The following is a 26,951-nucleotide window of genomic DNA, read 5'->3' as shown; positions in this document are numbered from 1 at the left end:
AACCGACTTCAGAGCAGACAAGGAGTAGACGAACCAAGTATAGAGCTGGCTAAACCAGCTTTGGAGCTAACAGGATGCAGAACAAAATGACCACCCACCCGGTCTCTGTCCCACGGCCCCATATAAACACCTGCAGCCGAATTGGCCACAGGTGTGCCTCCTTGATCCAGGATGAACTTAACAGGCTCAAAGGGGCCGGGAGGGACAGCTGCAAGACCCGGAGTCCGGAGCACTCGGACCGGATCGAGACCCGGAACGCGGATTCAGGACCAGACCGGACCCTGACAGTCAGACAATAACACAAAGTAACTATCGGCCTGTCATGAAAATTCCCTCATGCACATTTTAGAATCTACATTTGGCAGAATTTTAATTGAACCAGAAGCATAATTACTGCATCTACTCAGCAGGTTCATATCTGGATATCCTGTGTTGAGTGACTCACCTCCCAACTTTCCAAAACACTTTGACCATCTGTAAAATAAAAGTCAGGAATGTGAAGAACACTCTGCACTGGTGTGATATGTACAGTATACTGCAACTTGGAGCAAGCTCAATGTATCCAGGGCAAAGTAGATCTGATACTGGCACGTTATACACATATACCATTGCCTCATCACCAAACCTCAGCCACAGGCACCAAGACCCTGCCTGGCTGATGGGGAGAGGGGCCCTCCCAGTCATTTCTTTCCTGCATGCCTGGAACCTCACTCTCACCGTGCCCTGCCCCAAGATTACTATGGTGGGGACAAGGTGGGAGTGAGGAGAGTATATTGACTGGCTGCATTCCAGCCCAGTATGGAAATATGTGCTTATACCTTTGAATGGTAAATCCTACAAAAAGTAGTAGATGCAACCCAGTCCATCTTGGGTAAAGCCCTCCCTGCATTGATCACATCTACACAGAACGTTGTTGCAAGAAAGCAGCATGAATCTTTAGGAACCCCACAACCCAGGTCATGCTCTCTACTCGCTATCAGGAAGCAGGTACAGGAGCCTCAGGACTCACACCACCAGGTTCAGGGACAGCTACTACCCTTCAGCCATCAGACTCTTGAAGCAAAGGAGATAACTTCACTTGCGCCATCACTGAACTGCGCTCACAACCTATGGACTCACTTTCAAGAACTCTTCATCTCATGTTCTCAATATTTGTAGCATGTTGATTAAAAAAATTTTTTTGTCTTTACACAGTTGTCTTTTCCATACTGTCTGTCCACTCATTGGGGTGGTCTTTCACTGATTCTATTATGGTTATTGGGTTTATTGAGTATGCTACAAGAGTATGACATCAGGGTGTTTATGGTGACATGTATGTTCTTTGATAATAAATTTACTTTGAACTTTGAGACAGTTGCTCACTTCTTTGTGGTCTGTGGCTTTGTGAAGAGGATGTGGAGAAAGCAAGGGTCTGTGTCACAGTTCATCCTGAGAGGCTACATGACAGAGGACTCTCTGATCTGTGGGTGTTCCCAGTGATGGACATAAAGTGCTGCTGGAAGATGACTGGCTCAGTGAAAGACAGTCTCAGGTCTACCGAAACTTGTTGGTCTGCCATCACATTGAGGACTTCCTGTCAGAATGCCGGCAGATGGTAAGAGAGAGCTCCCTCACCTCTGATCATCTGACCCCCAACACAGGTGCCCCTCAGGGCTGAACCCTCCCCTTACCCTCTGTATACCCATGACTGTGTCATCACACACAACTCTAATCTGCTAATTAAATTTGCTGACAACACTACACTGATTGGCCTAATCTCAAATAATAATATGGATCCAGGTACAGAAGGCAGGGTGAAGGCTGAGATCTCTGAGCTTCTTGTCGAGCCTGGAGGGAATTATGGTGTTGAATGCTGAACTGTAGTCCAAGAACAGCATTCTCACAAAAGTATCCCTCCTCTCCAGGTGAGTAAGGACGGGGTGTGTAGAGCTGTAGCTATTGCGTCATCCGTGGACTACAGGAGGAATGGAGACAGGCTATAGCCCCTATTAACATCAATGGATTTAGGGCTGAGAGGGTGAACAGCTTTAAGTTCCTCGCCATACACATCACCGACAATCTCACACGGTCTGTATTTACCGGCTGTGTGGTGAGAAGGGCAGAACAGCGTCTCTTTCACCTCAGCTGGTTGAAGAAGTTTGGTATGGGCCCCCAAATCCTATGAACTTTCTACAGGGGCACAATTGAGAGTATCCTGACTGGCTGTATCACTGTCTGGTATGGGAACTGTACTTCCCTCAATCGCAGGACTCTGCAGAGTGATGCGGACAGCCAAGCGCATCTATAGATGTGAACTTCACACTATTCAGGAGATTTACAAGGACAGGTGTATAAAAAGGGCCCGAATGATCATTGGGGACCCAAGTCACCCCAGCTGGAATGACCCGCTCTTGCTCATGTCAGAGAAATTTTGGCATAGAATCTATGATTGGCGACAATAGGTGCTGTTTGACCTGCTGAGTCACTCCGGCAGTTTTTTTATTTTGATTATTTGTCGAAAGCGCAGCCCCAGACGTCAGGGAATAACTTTGGGGCAGAAAGTGCAGACAGATCTCAGGGGAATGTGGTCTCAGGTAGCTAGCTGAATTCAGTGATGGTCTGCCGGCTGTTTAGAAACAGGACAGATTTAAGGAAAAAACATTGAAGTAAACCATAAAGATGTAAATGTCACGAGGGTATTTCCGCGGAACAGCAGTGAGTGTTTGAAATGAACATGTGTACACAGACTGTTCAGTTACCTGTCCCGTGTCTCTTTGAGGAGTAAATATTCACAGTAGGGTTTTAGTCCAGTGACTCAGCACTGATGCATAGATCGATTATTAATAACTATTGATAAATGGACAAATTTGTGGAATAAAAACTGCAATGTATGCAGCGAAGATCAGCCACTAATTAATTAAATAATTATAAGACCAATTTCAGTACCTTGGCGGGCTGTGAAAAAAAAAAGCTACCTCACCTCTGCTCGTCTGACCCCCAACACAGGTGCCCCTCAGGGCTGAACCCTCCCCTTACTCTCTGTATACCCATGACTGTGTCGTCACACACAGCTCCAATCTGCTAATTAAATTTGCTGACGACACCACACTGATTGGCCTAATCTCAAATAATAATATGGATCCAGCCACACAAGGCAGGGTGAAGGCCAAGATCTCTGAGCTTCTTGTTGAGCGTGGAGGGAATTCTGGTGTTGAATGCTGAACTATCGTCCAAGAACAGCATTCTCACATAAGCTCCCCTCCTCTCCAGGTGAGTAAGGACGGGGTGTGTAGAGCTTTAGCTATTGGAATGGAGACTGGCTATAGCCCCTATTGATATCAATGGATTTAGGGTTTAAGAGGGTGAACAGCTTTAAGTTCCTCACCATACACATCAGCGAGGATCTCACGTGATCTGTACTTAAAGGCTGTGTGGTGAAAAGGGCAGAACAGCGCCTCTTTCACCCCTGACGGTTGAAGAAGATTGGTATGGGCCCCCAAATCCTAAGAACTTTCTACAGGAAAACAATTGAGAGTATCCTGATTGGCTGCAACACTGTCTGGTATGGGAACTGTACTTCCCTCAATTGCAGGACTCTACAGAGAGTGGTGTGGACAGCCAAGCGTATCTATCGATGTGAACTTCCCACTATTCAGGACATTTACAAAGACAGGTGTATAAAAAGCGCCCAAAGGATCACTGGGGACCTGAGTCACCCCAGCCACAAACTGTTCCAGCTGCTACCATCCGGGAAGTGGTACCGCAGCATAAAAGCCAGAACCAACAGGCTTCTGGACAGCTTCTTCCACCAGGCCATCAGACTGATTAATTCACACTGACACAACTGTATTTATATGTTATATTGACTGTCCTGTTGTACATACTATTTATTATAAATTGAATATTTAGACGGAGACGTAGCGTAAAGATTTTTACTCCTCAGGTATATGAAGGATGTGAGTAATAAAGTCAATTCAATTAAATTCAGCAGGAATGACCCGCTCTCGCTCATGTCAGAACGAAGTTTGGCATAGAATCTATGATTGGCGAGAATAGGTGCTGTTTGACCTGCTGAGTCACTCCAGCAGGTTGTTTTTGATTATTTGTCGAAAGTACTGCCCCAGACATCAGGGAATAATTTTGGGGCAGAAAGATCTCCAGTGGAATGTTGTACCAGCCAGCTAACTTGCGAATTTAGTGATGGTGTGCCGGCTGTTTAGAAACAGGACTGTTTTAAGAGTAAAAAACTTGAAGTAAACCATAAAGAGTTAAATGTCGTGAGGGGATTTCCCTGGAACAGCAGTGAGTGTTTGAAGTGAACATGTGTACACAGACTGATTACAATTATTTGTTGTTCAGCCCGCCAGGTGAAAGCCAGACCCAGCAGCGGTCTATAACCTGCCCCGTGTCTCTTTGAGGAGTAAATATTCACAGTAGGGTTTTACTCCAGTGACACGAAGACTTTGGCAGCATTGATGCATAAATAACTATTGGGAAATGAACTATATCGATGATTAATAACTTGATAAATGAACGAATTTGTGGAATAAAAACTGCAATGTATGCAGCGAAGAATAGCCACTAATGTGATTAAATAATTATAAGATTAATTTCAGTGTACAATTTATTTAATATAAATGGATTTTATATTCCACGGGCTGTGGAACAGTTTTCGCGCCTTTTTGAAACGATTTCCTGGATTGCAGCGGCCATCGGAAGCGGCACTCGACTGGCGGACACGCTGGGAACTGCATGAACCGAAGAGAGTTTCTCTCATTCCTGCAGACGAGGGAGGCAGTTTCTCCATCTCAGCCTGGACGGGAACAGAGTCAGTGATCCTGAGGGATTCAGACTGGCCGTTCCTGACCATCTCCCGCTGACAGGACTTCCCAAAGGTGAGTTTCAGTCCCGCACTGTCGGCCTTTGTCGGGGTTGCGGTGGGGATTCACAGCATTGTTGTTTCGTCAAATTTACCTAGGAGCAGAATGAGGTGAGAGTGACATAGAAAATATTAGAATGTTAATGAATTGTGAGGCGACGGTGACCGGGGTAATAGAAAAATATCCATTTTGAGAGGAAAATCAAACAGATATTAACACACGGAGGGGCATCAAAATGAGAGACCTGCATGACCCCTGCGCAGTAGCGAACATATTTTTGAGGTATGCAACAACGATCACCCACTAAAGTAAACAAATGATTAAGATCAGTTTCAGTATACAATTTGCTTATTATAAAATTGATTTTATGTTCCAGGGATACGTTGGCGGGTTGTGGTAGAAATAGGAACTTTTTGCGGTCTTTTTAAACTACTTCCTGGGCGGACAGGGATTTAAAGGGCTGTTGGAAACAGTGCTCATTCGGAAACACACTGGGAGTTGGGTGAATGCGAAGAGAATGTCTCTGATTCCTGTAGAAGTGGGAGCTCCAGACCCCTCGAACCCAGCCTGGACTGGAACAGAGTCGGTGATCGGGCTGGATTCAGACTGACCGTCACTGGGTCGTTGTTCCATCTCCCGCTGACAGGGTTTTGTAGAAGGAAAGTTTCAGTGCAGAATGTTCATTACTCGGTGGGTGGGGCCGAGAGGGGATTCACGACACTGTTGTTTTGTCAAAATCTACCTATGTGCAGAATGAAGAGAGAGTGAAGCACAGAAAAAATGTTAATATGTTATTGAATGGAGAGGAGGGAGGGACCGGGAAAAATATCCATTTTGAGAGCAACATCAAGGAGATATTTACTGAACTGATCTGCAGTCCAGACGCTTAGACAGTTTCCTCCACCCAGACCGACAAGCGCAGGGAAGCAGCGGCGGACACGCTGTGCAGAAACCTTCAATCCACAATAAAACATAGAAAATCGACATTTAAAGCATATTACAAGCAAATGGTAAGACTCAGCAGGTCAGGCAGCTTGTGTAGGAAAGAATGTTCCCCACGCTTCAGTGGAGAATGGCAGAGTATCTACTGACTTCTCCACTCCAAGCAGTTTAGCGGGAAATGGAAACGTGTGCCGACGCGGAGCTCAGATCTCAAATCGCACAAAGGCGGCGGGAACATTTAAATTCGGTCAACAATCTTGAAGTAGGATTTAAAATTAGTGACAAAATGTGCATGGTCAATTAGTGATATCACAACCAGCGTGAATAGTCTAATCTACCTTGTACACAGCAGTCACTCGGAGCCTCTTCCATCACAATTCGTGAGCATCTACTGCCTGGTGGTACCAACAAATACCTTCGATTTAGAGCGACTCAGGCTTAAACGGGGGGGGGGGGGGGTGCCGGGAGTCTTGATTGACTCCAGTTTCCAAGCAGTCTCCTGACAGGAATAATAAAGCATAGAACACCCAATTCAAAGTCGAGTCAATATAATTCCTTCCCTTCTTATTCTACCTCCTTCTCCCATCTATCCAACAATTTTATGGATTTTGTAAAGGTGTCTCCCCTTATGTCCATTATCCCACAAGTTTTACTATAATCCCCTAATTCTTAACCCCACCAAACTCTTAGCTTCTGATTTGGTAGCTGGAAGGACAATATCCACAATTGAACTTCTAACAGCTTCTTTTTTAGCCAAACAATAAACACACTCGTTCCCCTCAAGACCACTAACTGTGGGAACCCATAAGAAGTAGACCTGTAACCTAATACTTTGAATATGAAATAAGATTTGAAGAGTTTCAGGTAGTAAATTGGACCTTCCGCTAGAATGACCTCAACACTTCTTCACAGTGAACAACTGTTTATCAGAAGCAGGATGAGGGATGTAGAGGGAGTGGACTCACCACGTTGTCAGGACTTTGGGCTCCATCCACAGTCGGCCACCAGAAGGCTTCTGGTTTCCAAATATTCTAACGATTGAGTTAACAGTAGCAGTGAGTTTGGGGATGGCATTAAACAGGAAATTAGAAATGTGTGCAATAAAGGAACAGTAGTTATAATGGGTGACTTCAATCTACATATAGATTGGGTGAACCAAATTGGTAAGGGTGCTGAGGAAGAGGATTTCTTGGAATATATGCGGGATGGTTTTCTGAACCAACATGTCGAGGAACCAACTAGAGAGCAGGCCATTCTAGATTGGGTATTGAGCAATGAGGAAGGGTTAGTTAGCAATCTTGTTGTGCGAGGCCCCTTGGGTAAGAGTGACCATAATACGGTGAAATTCTTCATTAAGATAGAGAGTGACATAGTTAATTCAGAAACAAAGGTTCTGAACTTAAAGAAGGGTAACTTTGAAGGTATGAGACGTGAATTAGCTAAGATAGACTGGCAAATGATACTTAAAGGGTTGACAGTGGATATGCAATAGCAAGCATTTAAAGATCGCATGGATGAACTACAACAATTGTTCATCCCAGTTTGGCAAAAGAATAAACCAGGGAAGGTAGTGCACCCGTGGCTGACAAGGGAAATTAGGGATAGTATCAAGTCCAAAGAAGAAACATATAAATTAGCAAAAAAAAACCGGCACACCTGAGGACTGGGAGAAATTCAGAGACCAGCAGAGGAGGACAAAGGGCTTAATTAAGAAAGGGAAAAAAGATTATGAGAGAAAGCTGGCAGGGAACATAAAAACTGACTGTAAAAGCTTTTATAGATACTTGAAAAGAAAAAGACTGGTCAAGACAAATGTAGGTCCTTTACAGTCAGAAACAGGTGAATTGATCATAGGGAACAAAGACATGGCAGACCAATTGAATAACTACTTTGGTTCTGTCTTCACTAAGGAGGACATAAATAATCTTCCGGAAATAGTAAGGGACCGAGGGTCTAGTGAGATGGAGGAACTGAGGGAAATACATGTTAGTAGGGAAGTGGTGTTAGGTAAATTGAAGTGATCAAAGGCAGATAAATCCCCAGGGCCAGATGGTCTGCATCTTAGAGTGCTTAAGGAAGTAGCCCAAGAAATAGTGGATGCATTAGTGATAATTTTTCAAAACTCCTTAGATTCTAGATTAGTTCCTGAGGATTGGAGGGTGGCTAATGTAACCCCACTTTTTAAAAAAAGGAGAGAGAAACCGGGGAATTATAGACCAGTTAGTCTGACATCGGTGGTGGGGAAAATGCTAGAGTCGGTCATCAAAGATGTGATAACAGCACATTTGGAAAGCAGTGAAATCATCGGACAAAGTCAGCATGGATTTGTGAAAGGAAAATCATGTCTGACGAATCTTATAGAAGTTTTTGAAGATGTAACTAGTAGAGTGGATAGGGGAGAGCCAGTGGATGTGGTATATTTAGATTTTCAAAAGGTTTTTGACAAGGTCCCACACAGGAGATTAGTGTGCAAACTTAAAGCACACGGTATTGGGGGTATGGTATTGATGTGGATAGAGAATTGGTTGGCAGACAGGAAGCAAAGAATGGGAGCAAACGGGACCTTTTCAGAATGGCAGGCAGTGACTAGTGGGGTACCGCAAGGCTCAGTGCTGGGACCTCAGTTGTTTACAATATATATTAATGATTTAGATGAGGGAATTAAATGTAGCATCTCCAAGTTTGCGGATGACACGAAGCTGGGCGGTGGTGTTAGCTGTGAGGAGGATGCTAAGAGGATGCAGGGTGACTTGGATAGGTTAGGTGAGTGGGCAAATTCATGGCAGATGCAATTTAATGTGGATAAATGTGAGGTTATCCACTTTGATTGCAAGAAAAGGAAAACAGATTATTATCTGAATGGTGATCAATTAGGAAAAGGGGAGGTGCAACATGACCTGGGTTTCATTGTACACCAGTCATTGAAGGTGGGCATGCAGGTACAGCAGGCGGTGAAAAAGGCAAATGGTATGTTGGCATTCATAGCAAAAGGATTTGAGTACAGGAGCAGGGAGGTTCTACTGCAGTTGTACAAGGCCTTGATGAGACCGCACCTGGAGTATTGTGTGCAGTTTTGGTCCCCTAATCTGAGGAAAGACATTCTTGCCATAGAGGGAGTACAGAGAAGGTTCACCAGATTGATTCCTGGGATGGCAGAACTTTCATATGAAGAAAGACTGGATTGACTAGGCTTATACTCACTGGAATTTAGAAGATTGAGGGGGATCTTATTGAAACGTATAAAATTCTAAAGGGATTGGCCAGGCTAGATGCAGGAAGATTGTTTCCGATGTTGGGGAAGTCCAGAACGAGGGGTCACAGTTTAAGGATAAAGGGGAAGCCTTTTAGGACCGAGATGAGGAAAAACTTCTTCACACAGAGAGTGGTGAATCTATGGAATTCTCTGCCACAGGAAACAGTTGAGGCCAGTTCATTGGCTATATTTAAGAGGAAGTTAGATATGGCCCTTGTGGCTAAAGGGATCAGGGGGTATGGAGAGAAAGCAGGTACAGGGTTCTGAGTTGGATGATCAGCCATGATCATACTGAATGGCGGTGCAGGCTCGAATGGCCTACTCCTGCACCTATGTTCTAAGTTTCTATGTTTCACCTGTGCTCAGTCACTCTGAGTGTTTAAACTGTATGAATTATGCTGTTCTTTGTTCAGTCTTTGAAACAACACTTGATACTGTGTCTCTTTGGTAATCGAATTGCTGTGTTCCTTTTGAGTGTCTTTTTGCCCTTGGCTTTTTGCTTTTCTGTTTTGGACCCATTTTATTTTAGAACTTTGGATTCAGCCTATTGTGTTTTTGGAATTGTTCACCTGCTCATTTTTGACATTTTCTTTGTTTTACTGAGCCTCTCCCTGGCCTTCTGATTTGGATTATTGCCTTTGTTTTGGAACTGTGCTGGAAAGCAAACTATCCAGTAAAGTACCGGTCTGAATATTTATTCTGACCTCCTGCATGATCTCTGCTCCTGGGTTCATTTCTCCCTCAGTCCCTGGGGTACAGTGTTAGAGTTCTGTACTGTCATACTGGAGTCTGCATTCAAGCCCAGATAGGCCTGACACCACGTTGCTTCATGGGATGATATGAGGACACACTGAGGAGGGTAATTACGTATTCAGTAGTATTTTTAGAAAAAGAGAGTTGACCTCCATGAGAAGTACAAATGCTTACATAGTTAGCGAGATATTGTGTCAAAAAAACATCTTTGTATGAGAAAAGAAGTCCAGAACTTAGGGTCTTGATATCATAAAAGATGCATCACCTAAGACTAAAATGAGAAGAAATTTCTACCTTCCATAGGGCTGAGACTACATTTTGCAGCACATGGGGTGAGACACGCTTTATAGCGGCTCCACTTTTTTGTATATTTTACATCCCACTGACAGATTCCTGTCAAGTCTGAAGATTTATTACTTTTGTTGAAGGATTTGTGATTTAACTATGATTGTCGGAAGTTGATCTGGTATTGAATTGAGAAGTGGCAAAACTTTTCCTGAAACGAAACAAATTGAACAAAAAAAGAAATTGGAGGAACCTGTTACTTTAGCAGGAATATTCCCTTCAATACAAGATATGAAGTTCGAATTTGGATCGCTTAACACTAAGATTGATAAGTTGATGGATACTAACGAGAAGCTCGAAAAATCTATCTTTAATGTCCAAGAATGTCTGAAGAATCTGGACTTCCAATTTCAGATGCTCAAGCAGACTACCCATCTAATTGAGAAGGAACACGAACAATTCAGGCAAACTATCAACGAACAAGAATTGAAGATGTCATCGATGGAAAAGAAAATTAATGAAGTTACCTTGGAACTATCGAAAATGAAGAAAAAAATGATTGATTTAGACAGCAGAAGACGTCAGAGGAACTTACGTATATTAGGCTTGCCTGAAAATACTGAAACTGGTGATCTGTTAATGTTCTTCTCAGATATGCTGTACTCACTTTTTAGTGAGACTCTGGAAACAAGCCCTTTACTCGATAGGGTCCACAGAATTCCAGGATTTTGGCGCTCATCTGAATTACACCCCCGTCCAATTGTACTTTGCTTGCATTATTATACTACCAAAGAAGCCATACTTCGAGAAGCCAGAAGGAAACGAAAACTAATCTTCAACTCCATTCAAATTGGTATAATCGAAGACTTTCCTCCTGAGATTCCTGCCGAAAGAAGGAAATACCAGGAAGTGATGAGTGAAATCTATAAGAAAAATCTCCATCCATCGTTTCGCTACCCTGCGCGACTGATAATCTTTCCCTCTGACTCTCAGCCACAGAGGATTTACTCCCCTGACGAAGGATGGATGTTTATTTAGAATTTCAAAGTTAAGCCGATTGTAACCTGATCAGGTAATTCTGATCTATGAGATGTTTATAGATGACTTGAGGAAAGTCTATTCTATGCTTTATGGATGTCTGTATGGGACTTGGCTGATTTAATCCTTCTCTTTATTTGCTGGTAATTAGTGTATATTCAGAGTTGTGTTGAAGGAAACCTGTATTTTATTATAGAGGCCCGTATAGGACCTGGTTTGAATTATTTTTTCCATCTTTTCGTTTGTCTCAATATTAATATAGCTTTTGGCTTGATATATATATTCACCTTTTTTTTTGTATGACGTGTATTTTTTTTTGAAAGAAAGAACTTCAGTTGTAATATTATCTACTTGGATTTATTCTTTTCTGAATATGCGATTAATATACATTAGATGAATTTAAGATGGCCATCACCAGTTACGTTTTTATTATTGTTAGACATAATATTACAGTATTTGAAATTTGTTTATCTTTTATTATTATGGCTAGATTTGCTGGGATGAATATCTCATTTTTTTAATATAGCTGCAAAATGGAGGACAGGGTCAATGGTCATTAGCTTTAGCATGCAACCATGCTTTTTCGGGCTTTGGCGGAGGGGAGCTATTAAAATAGGATTTTTTTCTCGATTGGGCGGTTGTATTGATGGACATTTTTTCCCAAATATGTCGTCACTTCTGGTCAAATTGGTTTCTTTTGGATTAATGTGCGTTTGCACAATAGTTTTCTTTATAAAACTAAATTAAATCTTAAACATGGATGTTAATAAAATTAATATAATCTCTTGGAATTTGATCGGCATGAATCATCCTATTAAGCGTAAAAAGATTTTTAAGAAATTAAAAACACAATGCGGATATTTTTTTGTGCAAGATACTCATGTAGAGACAGGATGAAGATCGTTTTTTTAAATTCCAGAAAAACCCTTTATAGCATTCTTTATCAACTAATAAAGTTAGAGGGGTATCTATTTTTGTTAACTCTAAAATCCCTTTTGTACATTTTAATACTATTACTGACTCGAGTGGAAGATATTTAATTGTCACTGCTTTATTATGTAGTCAAAAGGTAGCTTTGGTGTGTGTATACGCACCTAATTCAGACAGTCCTGAATTTTTTAAGAAGGTGTTTTCTGAGCTACGGAATCTGAATGAATATAAGTTGATCCTGGGTGGTGACTTTAATTGTTGTCTGAATCCAGCGATTGACAGGTCTTCAACCAATCCGTCACCTCCTAACAACGCAGTGGCCTGTGTTAATTATTTTCTATTAGAATATGGCCTGGTTGATATCAGGAGATATAAACAGCCTAATGACAAAGATTTTTCTTTTTTTTCACACGTTCATCACAAACACTCAAGAATTGATTACATCTTTCTAGACACACGCTTGCTACGCTCTGTTGTTGAGTGTGCGTATGACGTCATTGCGCTGTCGGATCAAGCACCTGTGAAATTAACCCTGAAGCTCTCTGATAGTTTTTTGAAAATGTCACAATGGAGACTGAATCCTGTATTGTTATAGGATCCGTCTTTTGTTAGCTTTATTAAGCAGCAAATTTCTATATTTTTTGAACTTTATACAACTGAAGGAATGTCAAATTTGGCTATATGGGATATGATGAAATCCTTTCTTAGAGGACAGATAATTTCATATTCAGCAGCTTTAAGAAAGAAAACTAAAGCAGAAATGTTAGTGCTTACTAATAAAATTAAAGAGATAGATAAAGCGTATTCAGTAAAACCTACTGAAGATCTATATAAGGAAAGGGTTGAACTTCAAACACAATATGATTTGCTTCTGACCTTTCCCATCGAACAGCAAATTTTTAAATCTAAAAGTTTATTTTATATACATGGAGGTAAGTCAGGTAAACTCTTTAACTGGCTGGTCAGTTAAAGGCAAGCATGGTTTAAAGACAGATTTTGAAAATACGCAGACCAGATAGAACTGAAACATTAGACCTTTATGAAATTAATAAGATATTTATGGATTTCTATTCCAACCTTTATAAATCTGAATTCTCTGACAATACTTTTATTATGAAGAGATTTTTGCAAAAATTAAATATGCCTAAAATTTCTATTCAAGATATTAATACACTAGATGCACCTATTAAACAAGAAGAAATAGCTAAAGCTATATCCTCTATGCAACTAGGGAAAGCTCCGGGACCAGATGGATATACAATGGAATTTTATAAGACCTTCAATGAAATGCTTATACCACATCTTTGTCAAACTTTCACTGATTCTATATCCTCTGGGAATCTTCCAAAAACTTTTTATGAGGCAATAATTTCATTGATTCCTAAAAAAGGAAAAGATCTATCTGAATGTCCATCCAATAGACCTATCTCCTTACTGAATGTGGATTTTAAAACTCTAATATTTTAACTTGAGAATTTTTGCCTACTGTTATCTCAAATGATCAAGCTGGATTTATTAAAAATAGGTATTCACAATTTAATATTCAAAGATTGGTAAATATCATTTATTCCCCCTCAGTTAAAGAATCTGAATGTATTGTGTCTCTGGATGCAGAGAAAGCTTTTGATAGGGTGGAGTGGCCTTATTTGTTTCAGGTTTTGAAGAGGTTTAATTTTGGTCCGGGATTTATTTCCTGGATCAAACTGATTTATCGAGCCCCGGTGGCTGCGGTTATAAGTAATAATCAAAAATCTCCTTACTTTAGATTATATAGAGGAACTTGTCGGGGTTCTCCTCTCAGTCCTTAATTATTTAATTTGATTTTAGAACCACTGGCTATTGCTCTTAGTAATTCTAATTCTGTGCAGGGTATTAAGAGGGGATAAACTACATAAAGTTTTGTTATATGCAGATGATTTATTAGTTTACATTTCAGACTCTAGGAAATCTATACCCTCTATGTTATCCATATTTACTGAATTTAGTATTTTCTCTGGATACAAACTTACATAAAAGTGAATTATTTCTCATTAATAATTACTCTGATTATTATGATCAAATACCCTTTAATATTGCTAAAAATTATTTTATTTATCTTGGTCTTAAAATTATATAAGTATAATTTCCTTCCTCTAATTGAATATACACAACAAACGTTTTCCAAATGGTTGCCTATGACAATATCATTAATTGGTTGAATAAATGCTATAAAAATGGTAATTTTACCAACATTTTTATATACATTTCAAGCGGTTCCATCCTTCGGCCTGGAAATGTTTTTTTGATGGAACAGATTCAATGATCCTCTCATACATTTGGAATAATAAAAGCTCTAGAGTGAAAAAATCTTTATTGCAAAAATCAAAAAAAGATGGCGGACTGGTGTTACCAAACTTTATATTTTATTATTGGTCAATTAATATTCATTATATCACCTTTTGGATTCACAATATAGATGATCAGGACTGTCCTTCATGGTTACATTTGGAGGAGAACTCAGTAAGGGGGTTTTCTTTGGCTTCTTTACTGGGAGCTCCTCTTCCTTTTTTGTTCTCTAGGATAGGTAGACAAGGTCTTAGTCCCATTGCTAAACACACATTAAAAACTTGGTTTCAATTTTGTAGACTTTTCAATTTAAATAACTTTGTTCTCTCTAGTAATATCCAGTTTAACTTTTTCTTTAAACCATCAACTTTGGATAAGGCTTTTTTAATATGGAAAACTAAGGGAATAAAAGCTTTTTTAGATCTGTTTTTAGAGGACTGTTTAATGTCTTTTTCACAGCTAGATAGATAGATAGATAGATAGATACTTTATTCATCCCCATGGGGAAATTCAACATTTTTTCCAATGTCCCATACACTTATTGTAGCAAAACTAATTACATACAATACTTAACTCAGTAAAAATATGATATGCATCTAAAATCACTCTCTCAAAAAGCATTAATAATAGCTTTTAAAAAGTTCTTAAGTAGTTTACTTAAATACATTGAGTCCTAACCCCGGCACTTTAACATATCTTACTCCTGGCGGTTGAATTGTAAAGCCGAATGGCATTGGGGAATATTGATCTCTTCATCCTGTCTGAGGAGCATTGCATGGATAGCAACCTGTCGCTGAAACTGCTTCTCTGTCTCTGGATGGTGCTATGTAGAGGATGTTCAGGGTTTTCCATAATTGACCGTAGCCTACTCAGCGCCCTTCACTCTGCTACCGATGTTATACTCTCCAGTACTTTGCCCACGACAGAGCCCGCCTTCCTTACCAGCTTATTAAGACGTGAGGCATCCCTCTTCTTAATGCTGCCTCCCCAACACGCCACCACAAAGAAGAGGGCACTCTCCACAACTGACCTATAGAACATCTTCAGCATCTCACTACAAACATTGAATGACGCCAACCTTCTAAGGAAGTACAGTCGACTCTGTGCCTTCCTGCACAAGGCATCTGTGTTGGCAGTCCAGTCTAGCTTCTTGTCTAACTGTACTCCCAGATACTTGTAGGTCTTAACTTGTTCCACACATTCTCCATTAATGATCACTGGCTCCATATGAGGCCTAGATCTCCTAAAGTCCACCACCATCTCCTTGGTCTTGGTGATATTGAGACGCAGGTAGTTTGAGTTGCACCATATCACAAAGTCCTGTATCAGTTTCCTATACTCTTCCTCCTGTCCATTCCTGACACACCCCACTATGGCCGTGTCATCAGCGAACTTCTGCACATGGCTAGTGGTTAAATATGATATATCTAATGCACATTTTTTAGATACTTACAAGTTATGAATCTTTTTACGTGATTTCTTACCGAATTATCCATTTGTTCATTTACCAAATATGGTACATACTATTTTTCAGCTTAAACCATTTCAAAAAGGATTGGTAGCCATTATATATAAACAGTTAATGAATTTACATATGATGCCTAATGATAAAGTTAAACATGCTTGGGAAATGGAACTTCAGGATTCACCTTCAGATGATCAATGGAATAAAACTTATTATTTAGTTAATAATTCATCTATCTGCGCACATCATTCTCTAATTCAGTTCAAGAAAGTGCACAGGGTGCATATGTCAAAAGATAAACTAGCGCATATATTTTCTAATATAAGCCCCACCTGTGATAGATGTAACGCTGAGGTGGCCACCCTAACTCATTTGTTTTGGTCCTGTACAAAGTTAATAATTTTTTGGAGAGATGTTTTTAGAACGTTAACAAAAGTCATAGGTGTGGACTTACAAACTAATTCACTTACGGCAATCTTTGGGATTATTCCAAAGGAAGCAGGAAGTGTTCCTGCTTCCGCTTGACATGTGATAGCCTTTTCAACTTTATTGGCCAGAGGAGCTATTTTGCTAAACTGGAAAGATTCTAATCCACCTACTGTTTTTTTTGTGCTCTCCTCCATTACGTCTTGTTTAACTTGGAGAAAATTAGAAGTCGGACGTTCAATACATCTTTTAAATCTGTGCAAATATGGTGACCTTTTATTCAATATTTTCATATGATCTAATTTTTTATCTTTGTTTAGGTAAAATATTTTTAAATATATTTTTATATTTTTTTCTCTCTCCATGCAGTTTCAGGTATGACCAGAAGGATGTTTTCCTTTTTTTCTCGTGTAATTTTATCCTCAAATGGACTGCCCAATCTTCTTCTTTTTTAGATTAGTTTGGTGGGGTTTCTTCTCTTAATTATAAAAATTTCCAGTCTTATTTTTGCATGAATTGCCAAGAGGAGTTGTGGCTCTTTGTTTATATATAATAGTTCAATATAACATTTACATGACTTTGACAGTATGCATCCCTTTCATTGTTTTGTACGTTTATTGCATTATGTATTTGATATAACTTCTCCTCTGATTTGTATCTATTTATTTTTTCAAAAAAATCAATAAAAAAAGATTGAAATGAGTAGGGCTGAGCCTTGGAATTATCTATCTCAGAGGCTGTGGAGGTCAGTCACTAATTGCATTCAAACTAAACATTGTCAAATGTCTAGATATCAAAGGAATAAAGGGATATATATTTCAGGCACAAAGATGGTTTTTGAGGTAGCAAATCAGCTCTGAATTGTTGAATGGCAGAGCATTCTTTGGGAGATGAATGATACATTCCTGCATTGAATTCTTAATCTTTTGTAGCTGAGACCAGCTGTTTATACAGCTACACCATCACCTCAGTAATATATCTGTAGAAGACTAATGTACCCATGATGGTATTGGTAGAGGTTACCACTGCACTGTCCTTATGGAGATAAAGTGCTGTAACAGAGTTGGGACACTCTCCATTGTGTTGGGTGGCGATATGTCATGATAAATGACTGGATGTCCATGAGCTGATCTGGACCATCAGCAAAAGTGGAAATATGATCTCCATGATCTGTCCTCTTTTAGTGTAACAAATCCCTCACTCTACCACTGTAATGAAGGTAGGAGATCAATGAAGATACACATGGAGACAGCAGTGTCATGAGCACTTAATATTGAAGAGATTGGAATTCTTGTTGACTGAGATGAATATGAGTCACCCGATTGTCTCTTGCGGGAAGATCTATCTTTGCAAAGTCCTTGACAACTGATTTCCTTGTGATAATATTATTTTTGTAGACAGTAGAGTCCAACACTGAACAGTGTCTCTCTTAGCCTAGGTGACTTGAATTTCTTTGTAGTCTCTTGTGTAGATAATGACATAATCAATAGGTATCTCTGACTATTATGGAAGCTGCTATCAGTTCTTGCATCTGTCTCTGACAACATGGTAATTGGAATATCTGTGCTCCAAGCATTTTGTCAGTAGGAAGGATCCACGGAGTTATCTTTTCATTCTCCCTCTCTGACAAGCATCTCTAACAGAAGGTCCCATTTTAAAAAATCCTCCACAGCAGACCAGTTTACCTCTCTGGGCCACAGTTATGTTTCTTACCCAAGGCCAGAGTAGATCTTCTTGACTTCATCCATAACTTTGGGAAGTAGACACTGATACCAGTGGTTGCTAGTTCCATAACAGATTAAGCCGTAAGTTTGTGGAATCCACTTGTCCTATGAGCTCTGAGTTGCAGGAGTACTTTCCTACAGAAAACCCATCCTGTGAAGATGGAGTCTTCATGTTTGCCCCTCCAACATGATCACCAGTTCCTTTTTCAACCACCTATCTATTTCCAATTGTGTCTTAGTGGCAATGTTAATGTCAAGGTGCCAGGGTGGCCAGTCTATGAGGGCAAACAATGTTAGGATCTCTCACTTCTGGGATTGCCTTGAAGGTCCATAGATCCTAGATTTCACACTTAAACATTTTATCTTCTTACAGCATTTGTTAGATGCAATGTAAATTGCAGTAAAGTAGATGGCAATATCAATTGTGTCCTCAGCTATTCAGAACTTAGTGGATTGGGCTTAAATAATACACATTACTTGGCTACGGTACTTTCTCAGCTACCAGTTTTCCACTTTTTCCATCTCTAAATATATTTTTGCCTGATATATACTGTAAGAGTCATAGAAAGGTACAGTATGTGAACAGGCACTTTGGCCCACCAAATCCAAATTAACCAGCAACCAGCATTATGCTATAATCCTAATTAATCCTATTTATATAATTCACCCCACATTCTCATCTACCTTTTCCCTTGTATTCCCTACACCACCCACAACAACCCACAAGACACCTCGGACTCTACCCATCATCTACATATTGTGCGAAATTCACCATTTAACCTACTGATCTACTTGCATTTGGGATATGGGGAGGAAAACAGAGCACCTGAGGTCAGGATTGAACCGAGGGCTCTGGGGAACTGTGAGGAGCTTACTAGCTTTCAACAACGTTATCAAGACCAGATAATCTGTTTTTGATTGCATTATCCTTGGTGAGAACTGATAAATGTATTTTTAATGATGAAGGAGATGACGTAAACATTCTTTACTCACACTCACGTGGCTAGTATTTGCTGGAAACCCAGTACTGAGTACTGGATCTCACATTTCTCTCATCTTTTTTAGGACCACCTCACAGTCGCATAAAGGAAATGGGTGCATTACACAGCATGGACCTCTCAAAGGCATTGAACATCAACGTCATCAAACTTGCTTCAGGTAACGTGTACAAACTGAGGAATGCTTGAATCTGTAAAACACATTGTGCATTATCTAAACACATCAAGAAGATGCTGATTTCTTCATCAAAAAAAAGATGCAATAAATCTAAGTTGATTTGCTTTATAATAATTCTTAAAATTTGGGAGTTGTAACCCTCCTAGGTCAAATTTATATGTCAATTTTTCCAATGATTTTCTTGACATCTTACCTTTCCAAAGAAACTTCCTCACACATTTATTCAACTTTTGAAAAAACTTCTGGGACAGTTGTATTGGTAATGTTTGGAATAAATATTGTAATCTGGGAAGTATATTCATTTTTACAGCATTAATTCTACCTACTAATGTTATTGGTAACATCATCCATTTATCAAGATCCTCTTGAAATTTTTTCAATAATGGCAAATAATTTAATTTATATAAATTCTTTATATCATTATCGACTCTTATACCTAAATATTTCATACCATTTGTCGGCCATCTAAATTGAGTTACTAATCGACATTGATTAGAATCGGCATGGATTAGAATAGAGTTAGATAAGATAGGAGAAAATGTAGCAGAAGATTTTATACATAAATGGGAATCCAAATGGATACGGGAAAAGAAAGAATCTCTTATACTAAAACATTTGATCGATTTATGGAATAAGATAAATGTGGATGATGAGATAAAGAAATCTTCATTAGTAAAGAGAACCCTAATTCAAAATAGACTTACTCCTTTTACAATGGATAACCAACTTTTATATAAGTGGTTTCAAAAAGGGATCAGATATATAGGTGACTGTTTTGAAGGAGGTATATTGATGTTGTTTGATCAATTAAAGAATAAATATAAAATATCAAATAACACTCTTTTCTGTTATTTTCAATTAAAGGCCTATTTAAGAAATAAACTGGGTCAAACAATGTTAATGCCAAAACCTAATGAAATAGAAACTTTAATTCAAAAAGGAAAAATTAAAAAAATTACGTCTTGTATGTATAATTTGATTCAAGAACAAACAATTAAACCAGGAATTCATAAGTCAAGACAAAAATGGGAAACTGATTTGAATATTAAAATTGATGAAAAAAATAGGTCAAGACTATGCCTTGATAGTATGACAAATACAATAAATGTCCGACTTAGATTAGTACAATACAATTTTTTACATCAATTATATATTATACCACAAAAATTAAATAGATTAAACCCAAATTTATCTGACCAATATTTCCGATGTAATCAAGAAATCGGTACTTTTTTACACTCTACTTGGTCTTGTTTTAAAATTCAACCTTTTTGGATAATTCTAAGACTTTTACTGGAACAAATTATTGGAATACAACTTCCACATAGCCCAATATTATTTTTATTAAGCGATATTGAAGGGATAATACTGAAACCTAAATTGAATAAATATCAGAAAAAATTTATAAAAATTGCATTGGCAGTAGCCAAAAAAGCTATTGCAGTTACTTGGAAATCAGATTCATACTTAACAATGGACCATTGGAATAATGAAATATATAGTTGCATTCCACTTGAAAAAATTACTTTTAATTTAAGAAATGAATATGATATATTTTTGAAAATTTGGCACCCTTATCTACAAAAGATAGGATTAAATATATAGGTCCTTTGAAGATAAAATTATTAGTTATTTGGGAAAAAAATAAAGATATATACTAAAGTTATTTTGAACTCCATGGAGCATGTGGGGATCCTCCGATATCCGGGCAATCTTTCTTTCTTTCTTCTTTCTTTCTTTCTTTTTTTTTCTTTCTTTTTTCTATTTTTTAGACAGGGGTGTTAAGGGGGGAAGGGTTAAGGGGAGGGGGAGGGCTAATATTAATTTTCATTACTCTATTATTCTATTCATTCTGTGTAATTCTCTTAAAATTTAATAAAAAATATATATAAAAAGAGAAAATGCTGATTTGATGATAATTCTGAAGCACTTTTCATGGCAATGTAACTAACACCAATGTCAGATAACAGATATGCTGGTTGTAAATACCAAGAATCTCCCACTTTAACAGATTGTATCTGTGAGGAAAGTTGCTGATCTGATTTTATTTTCTCTTTCCCCATGGATTCCACTCTACTTACAAACATTTCCAGTATTCTTATTTTATTTTAGGACATTCAGATATCGTGCTCACCAAATATTTCTTCACAAAGCAATCTGTGCGCAGTTTCATCTCAGAGAAAATATTTCCTCTTGTAACAATAATTTATCTTTCTGAGAATCTATCAAATTCATACACATGATCCTGTCGCTGCCAAGAGTACAATTGGAGAAGAGGGTTGGGGCAGGGATTGTACTTCAACCAACCTTGTTGATCATTGTGCCAGTGGCTCCTTGACCAGCAGGTGTCTTGTCCAGATTGAGGCTCATTTCTAGTGCCCAGCCTGGCATCAGGTGGAGCTCAGCCCAATATGCATGGGAAAATGGTCCTTTGCTGACTGGCTCCAGGGTGTAGTGACTTCAATATAACCCTGGAAACTTCGGTACAGGTTACACACTACTCTGTATATTATGGTGCTTCAAGGTAAATTGATTGATCATGGTTTACAATGCTATATTTCCAGTGTCTACAGTACTTTTGAATTTATGTTTATTTTCCAGTCTTCCATTTAATTTTGGTGTGCAGAGGGGCTTTGTATGCCAGACCTGGTACTGTCACTAATGCTGCTGCAGGACAAACCGTGATGTTCCCCATAGAGCACCAAAGCAACAAAGATCAGTACAATGTTACCTTTAGATTAACATTTCCACAGCTCTTTAACATTTTCACATGGACATCCAATAATCCAGACAATCTGCATATTGTGCATCCACAATATAAACACAGAACTACAATCAAAAATGGATCGGTGGTGTTAGATGATATACAAGTTAGTGACAGTGGAGAATATAAAATACGAACCAACTACTATGGGATAGAACTGAAAAAACATGATCAAAGTACTTTCATGATTCGTGTCTTTGGTAAGTATTCATTCCTGGTACTTTTTATAATTTCTGCATCTTTAGAAAGTTAAGTATTTTCAAGTTCCAGCCCTTGGTTGAGGTCAACTGTATGAAGAGCAGAAGTGGGTTTTGTGATGACCCTTCACAGCAAGAAAGCATTTCACTAAGTGTGACCTTAAGGAGTCTGAATAAGATCAAAGTCGGTGTGTGTCAATGGAGAAATTTTCCCGGTGATCGGTGTCATTTTAGATGTTGGCGATCCATCATTCAGCCCTAGAAAATCACTGCATCAATACCTCACTCAAGGTCCTAGGCCCAGTTACCTTCCCTCAATCAAGTCAGAAATGCGGTGGTTTGCAACTCATTCTGTAATATTAAATTTAGTACTGAACGTCCTAGAGAACGTTGCAATCTTTGCCTTCAGGGTGCAGGGTGTAGTGAGATGTTACTGACCCAGGCTACTGTGATAGCATGTGAAACCACAATCTCTGCCACAAGAAGGGCAAAGTCAGCAGGGACATAGAATGGTCACTGCGTACAGATTCCCTTTCAGTTAACACAGCTGCCTGACCTGGAAATGTATCACAAGCCCTTCACCGTTCCTGGGACTAAAGCCTGGAGTTTCAAATGTGTCAGTGGTCTGAAAGTATCTCCACCACAGGCAGCTCACCACCAACTTTGATGGCCTTTAGGGAATGGCAGTAAAGGCTGGCCTCACTGGTCATGCCTATTTGTTAAAAGACGAATATACAGAAAATTCTATTTGATTAATGTAAAGCTTCTACCTGAAGTTAAAAAATGTATCAGTGTTTTAGTGGATCCATATTGGATCAATTTCTCATGAAGAATGAATTTGAAAGGACTACTGTAGTTTAATCAGTTGTTCCTAACACAGCTGACACAAGCAGGTTTCTACAAAGACAAGTTTAGCAACATTTCTATTCACTCATGCAAAAGCAGCAAATGTTTACACTGTTATCAAAGGAGACTATATTTTCTCAAATAATGCAGTAAGTTTATTGTCTATATAGGGTAGTGTGTTGAATCTGTGCCAAAGCTAAATGGAAGAAATGAACTTCTTTGTCTCTTGTTTAACCAAGTGAGCATTGTGAAATAATATCTGGTACCAACTCTACTTTAATAAAGGCATCGTTGTTCTCACGACAGAAAGCAAAGCATGTCTCTACATAAGTATTAATATAGCATGTCAGTCCATAAGACCATAAGACAAAGGAGCAGAAGTTGGCCATTTGGCCCATCGAGTCTGCTCTGCTATTTCATCATGAGCTGATCCAATCTCCCCTTTAGTCCCATTCCCCTGCCTTCTCACCATAACCTTTGATGCCCTGACTACTCAGATACCTATCAATCTCTGCCTTAAATACAACCAATGACTTGGCCTCCACTGCCACCTGTGGCAACAAATTCTATAGATTCACCACCCTCTGGCTAAAAAAAATTCTCGCATCTCTGTTCTGAATGGGTGCCCTGCAATCCTCAAGTCATGTCCTCTAGTACTAGACTCCCCCACCACAGGAAACAACTTTGCCATATCCAATCTGTCCATGCCTTTCAACATTCAAAATGTTTCTGTGAAGTCCCCCCTCATTCTTCTAAACTCCCAAGGAGTACAGTCCAAGAGTGGTCAAACGTTCCTCATATGTTAACCCTCTCATTCCCGGAATCATTTTAGTGAATCTTCTCTGAACCCTCTCCAATGTCAGCACATCCTTTCTTAAATAAGGAGTCCAAAACTGCACACAGTATTCCAAGTGAGGTCTTACCAGTGCCTTATAGAGCCTCAACATCACATCCCTGTTCCTATACTCTATTCCTCTAGAAATGAATGCCAACAGTGCATTTGCCTTCTTCACCACTGACTCAACCTGGAGGTTAGCCTTAAGGGTATCCTGCATGAGGACTCCCAAGTCCCATTGCATCTCAGTACTTTGAATTCTCTCCCCATTTAATTAATTGTCTGCCCATTTTTTCTTCTACCAAAGTGCATGACTGTACACTTTCCGACATTGTAATTCATTTGCCGCTTCTTTGCCCATTCCCCCATTCTATCCAAGTCTCTCTGCAGACTCTCTGTTTCTTCAGCACTACCGGCCCCTCCACCTATCTTTGTATCATCAGCAAACTTGGCCACAACAGTCCCACCTCTCAACTCAGATGAGAATAAGAAAAAGTCAAAATGGCTCACGCTGCACTCCCATTCTGATCCTCCGACTTCCTTCTCCAAAAGTCGTAGAAAGTTAGATATACTATTCTTACATTACAAGCCAACTGAGATATACCAAGCAGGTAGTACACAGAGCTGAAGTTTAGAAATCCCTTCAACATTACACTGTCTTCGTCTTCTTGAAATGGGTGTAACTCTCCGATTCTGTCACTGTGTAGGTCTGGGGAAGACAATCTCTGGCCCCACCAAACATGTGAGATTGAGGTGCAAAACCTCCTGTTTGGTGTGGATGTTGCGTGATGTGTTACCCTGTTACAAATCAGTACCACGGAACAACAGACAGCATACCACACACAATTAAACGATTTAGCTTTATAATTCTTACTTAGACTAAAGTGTTAGTAAAGTAAAACAAAAAGGAAAGGGCCCATTTTAATGAAACAGTCTAACGTCCACAAGTTGGAGCTCACGGTTTCCCCTTCGCCGATCCTCCATCGAATTCCCTGGGCTTCATCAATTCCTGGCCCCACTCCAAGTCCACGGCTTTCTGGTGTGTATGACATCTCCTTTCTGGTATCTTCTCATTCCGTCTTCCGCCGAACAAAATACCAGGATCACTTCGGTCCCAGACACACAGCAAGAAAAAACACTCCCCTCTTTGGTCTGCTCACAATCCAAAGCACCCGTTATCTCTAACCATAACCCAATCCCTGCTTCTACAGAAAGATCATTACATTAGCAGTGAAACCTTTCCCAGGATGTTACATGGGTAATTGATAAAAATCAAAATACTGCGTTGCAGTTATTTTTGTGTTCTATTTGAAGCAGGATTTCATTGGTACAATATTTTTATATATGTCAGGTGTAAATGACAATCAAAGAAATTGTGCAACATTCAGGACTCTGGTGAGGAAATCCATAAAACTAAATCCTTGTCTATCAAATCCCATTAAAATGTAGATACAAACTTCAGTTGCATGAAATGTAACATTTTGTGCTTCATGGAGACCTGGCTGATGGAGGAGGTACCGGATCATGCCATCAAGCCCTCTGGGTTCTCCCTGTTCCGGTCAAATAACCTCTCTGGGAAGAGTAAAGTATGTGGGGCATACTTCATGGTCAGTAATGCCTGGTGTGATGCCCAGAACGTGCATGCCCACAAATCCTTTTGTTCCCCAGATCTGGAGTACCTTGTGCTGCTGTGTAGACCTTTCTGGCTGCCCCGGGAGTTCACGGCTGTTATTATCACAGCTGTGTATGTTCCACCACAGGTGGATACTGACCTGGCTCTCAAAGAACTGTACGAGACCATCAGCACCCTGCAGACTGCACACCCAGAGGCTGCATTCATCGCTGCTAGTAACTTTTATAGAGCACCACTGTCTAAAGTCTCTGAAGTTTTGCCAACACATCCATGTGGGCACATGGGGAGACCACTCAACCACTGCTACTCTCTCTCACACAACGCTTACAAAGCGCTCCTCCACACCCAATTTGGAAAATCAGATCACTTCTCCATCTGGCTGCTGCCAATGTACAGACAGATGCTGAAACAAGAGCCTTGGTTAAAACCATCCACTGCTGGTCCGACCAATCAGCCTCCAGGCTACAAGACTTCTCTGATGATGTCGACTGGAATGTCTTCCATGATGAGGATGTCTCTGAGTTCACGGATAGGGTCACGAGTTTCATCCGGAAGTGCAGCGAGGATGTTGTCCCCTAGAAATTGGTCAGGGTTTGTACAAACTAGAAGCACTGCATCAACAGTTCCATACGAGCAACTCTGACCACGGGAGACAGAGCATACGTTGTCGGTAATCAACAGGAGCTCAAGAAATGCAGTTAAGATCTGCGCAAAGTCATCAAGGCAGTGAAACAACAATACAGGGACAAGATTCAGACACAACTCTCCACCAACAACACACGCAGCTTATGGCAAGGTCTGCACACCATCGCAGACTTCAAAGCAAAATGCAATGAAGTTCCCAACATCGCTGCCTCTCACCCAGATGATCGAGTCTTTTTTACGCTCAATTCAATGTTGCCAATACTGAGCCCCTCAGGAGACCTATAGCTGATGCGACCTGCAGCTTGGTCATCTCTGAGGCCGAAGTATGCAAGTGTTGCTAATGAGTGGACAGTCGCAAGGCTGCAGGACAGGACAGCGTCCCAGGGCAGATACTCGGAGTGTACACGGCACAACTGGCAGGTGTGTTTACAGACATTTTTAATCTCTCCCTCTCCCAGTGCAGAGTGCCCTCCTGCTTCAAAACATCCACCATTGTTCCGGTACCTAAAAAGACCAAGGTAGCATGTCTGAATGATTGGTGTCCTGTCGAACTCAGCTCAATAATAAACAAATGCTTTGAGAGGCTGGTCAAGGACTACATCGGCAGCATGCTACTACCCACACTGGATCCCATACAATTCATCTACTGACACAACCAATCGACAGATGACGCAATAGCCACAGCTCTACACACTGTCCTTACACATCTGGAGAAGAAGGATGCTTATGTGAGAATACTGTTCTTGGATTACAGTTCAGCATTCAACACCATAATTCCCTCCAGGCTTGACAAGGAGCTCAGAGACCTTGGCCTTCACCCTGCCTTGTGTAGCTGGATCCTGGACTTCCTGTCAG

At 39.9% G+C, this 26,951-nt stretch overlaps 1 protein-coding gene across 2 annotated transcripts in view; it reads left to right on the top strand.

Moving 5' to 3' along the window:
- Positions 1–4,697: 4,697 nt before the first annotated feature.
- The window catches only part of LOC140725406 (HEPACAM family member 2-like), a 39,054-nt gene continuing 16,800 nt past the window's right edge, over positions 4,698–26,951 (top strand). For both annotated transcript variants that reach the window (XM_073040834.1, XM_073040833.1), the window contains exons 1-3: positions 4,698–4,874; positions 19,066–19,158; positions 21,778–22,140. In XM_073040834.1, the coding sequence (XP_072896935.1) occupies positions 19,092–19,158; positions 21,778–22,140 (430 nt within the window). In that variant the 5' untranslated portion in view covers positions 4,698–4,874; positions 19,066–19,091. The remainder of the gene's footprint in view (positions 4,875–19,065; positions 19,159–21,777; positions 22,141–26,951) is intronic.

Source organism: Hemitrygon akajei, chromosome 3 (assembly GCF_048418815.1).
Source record: "Hemitrygon akajei chromosome 3, sHemAka1.3, whole genome shotgun sequence".
Classification (NCBI taxonomy): Eukaryota; Metazoa; Chordata; class Chondrichthyes; order Myliobatiformes; family Dasyatidae; genus Hemitrygon; species Hemitrygon akajei.
This window is presented reverse-complemented; position numbering and strand designations above follow the sequence as displayed.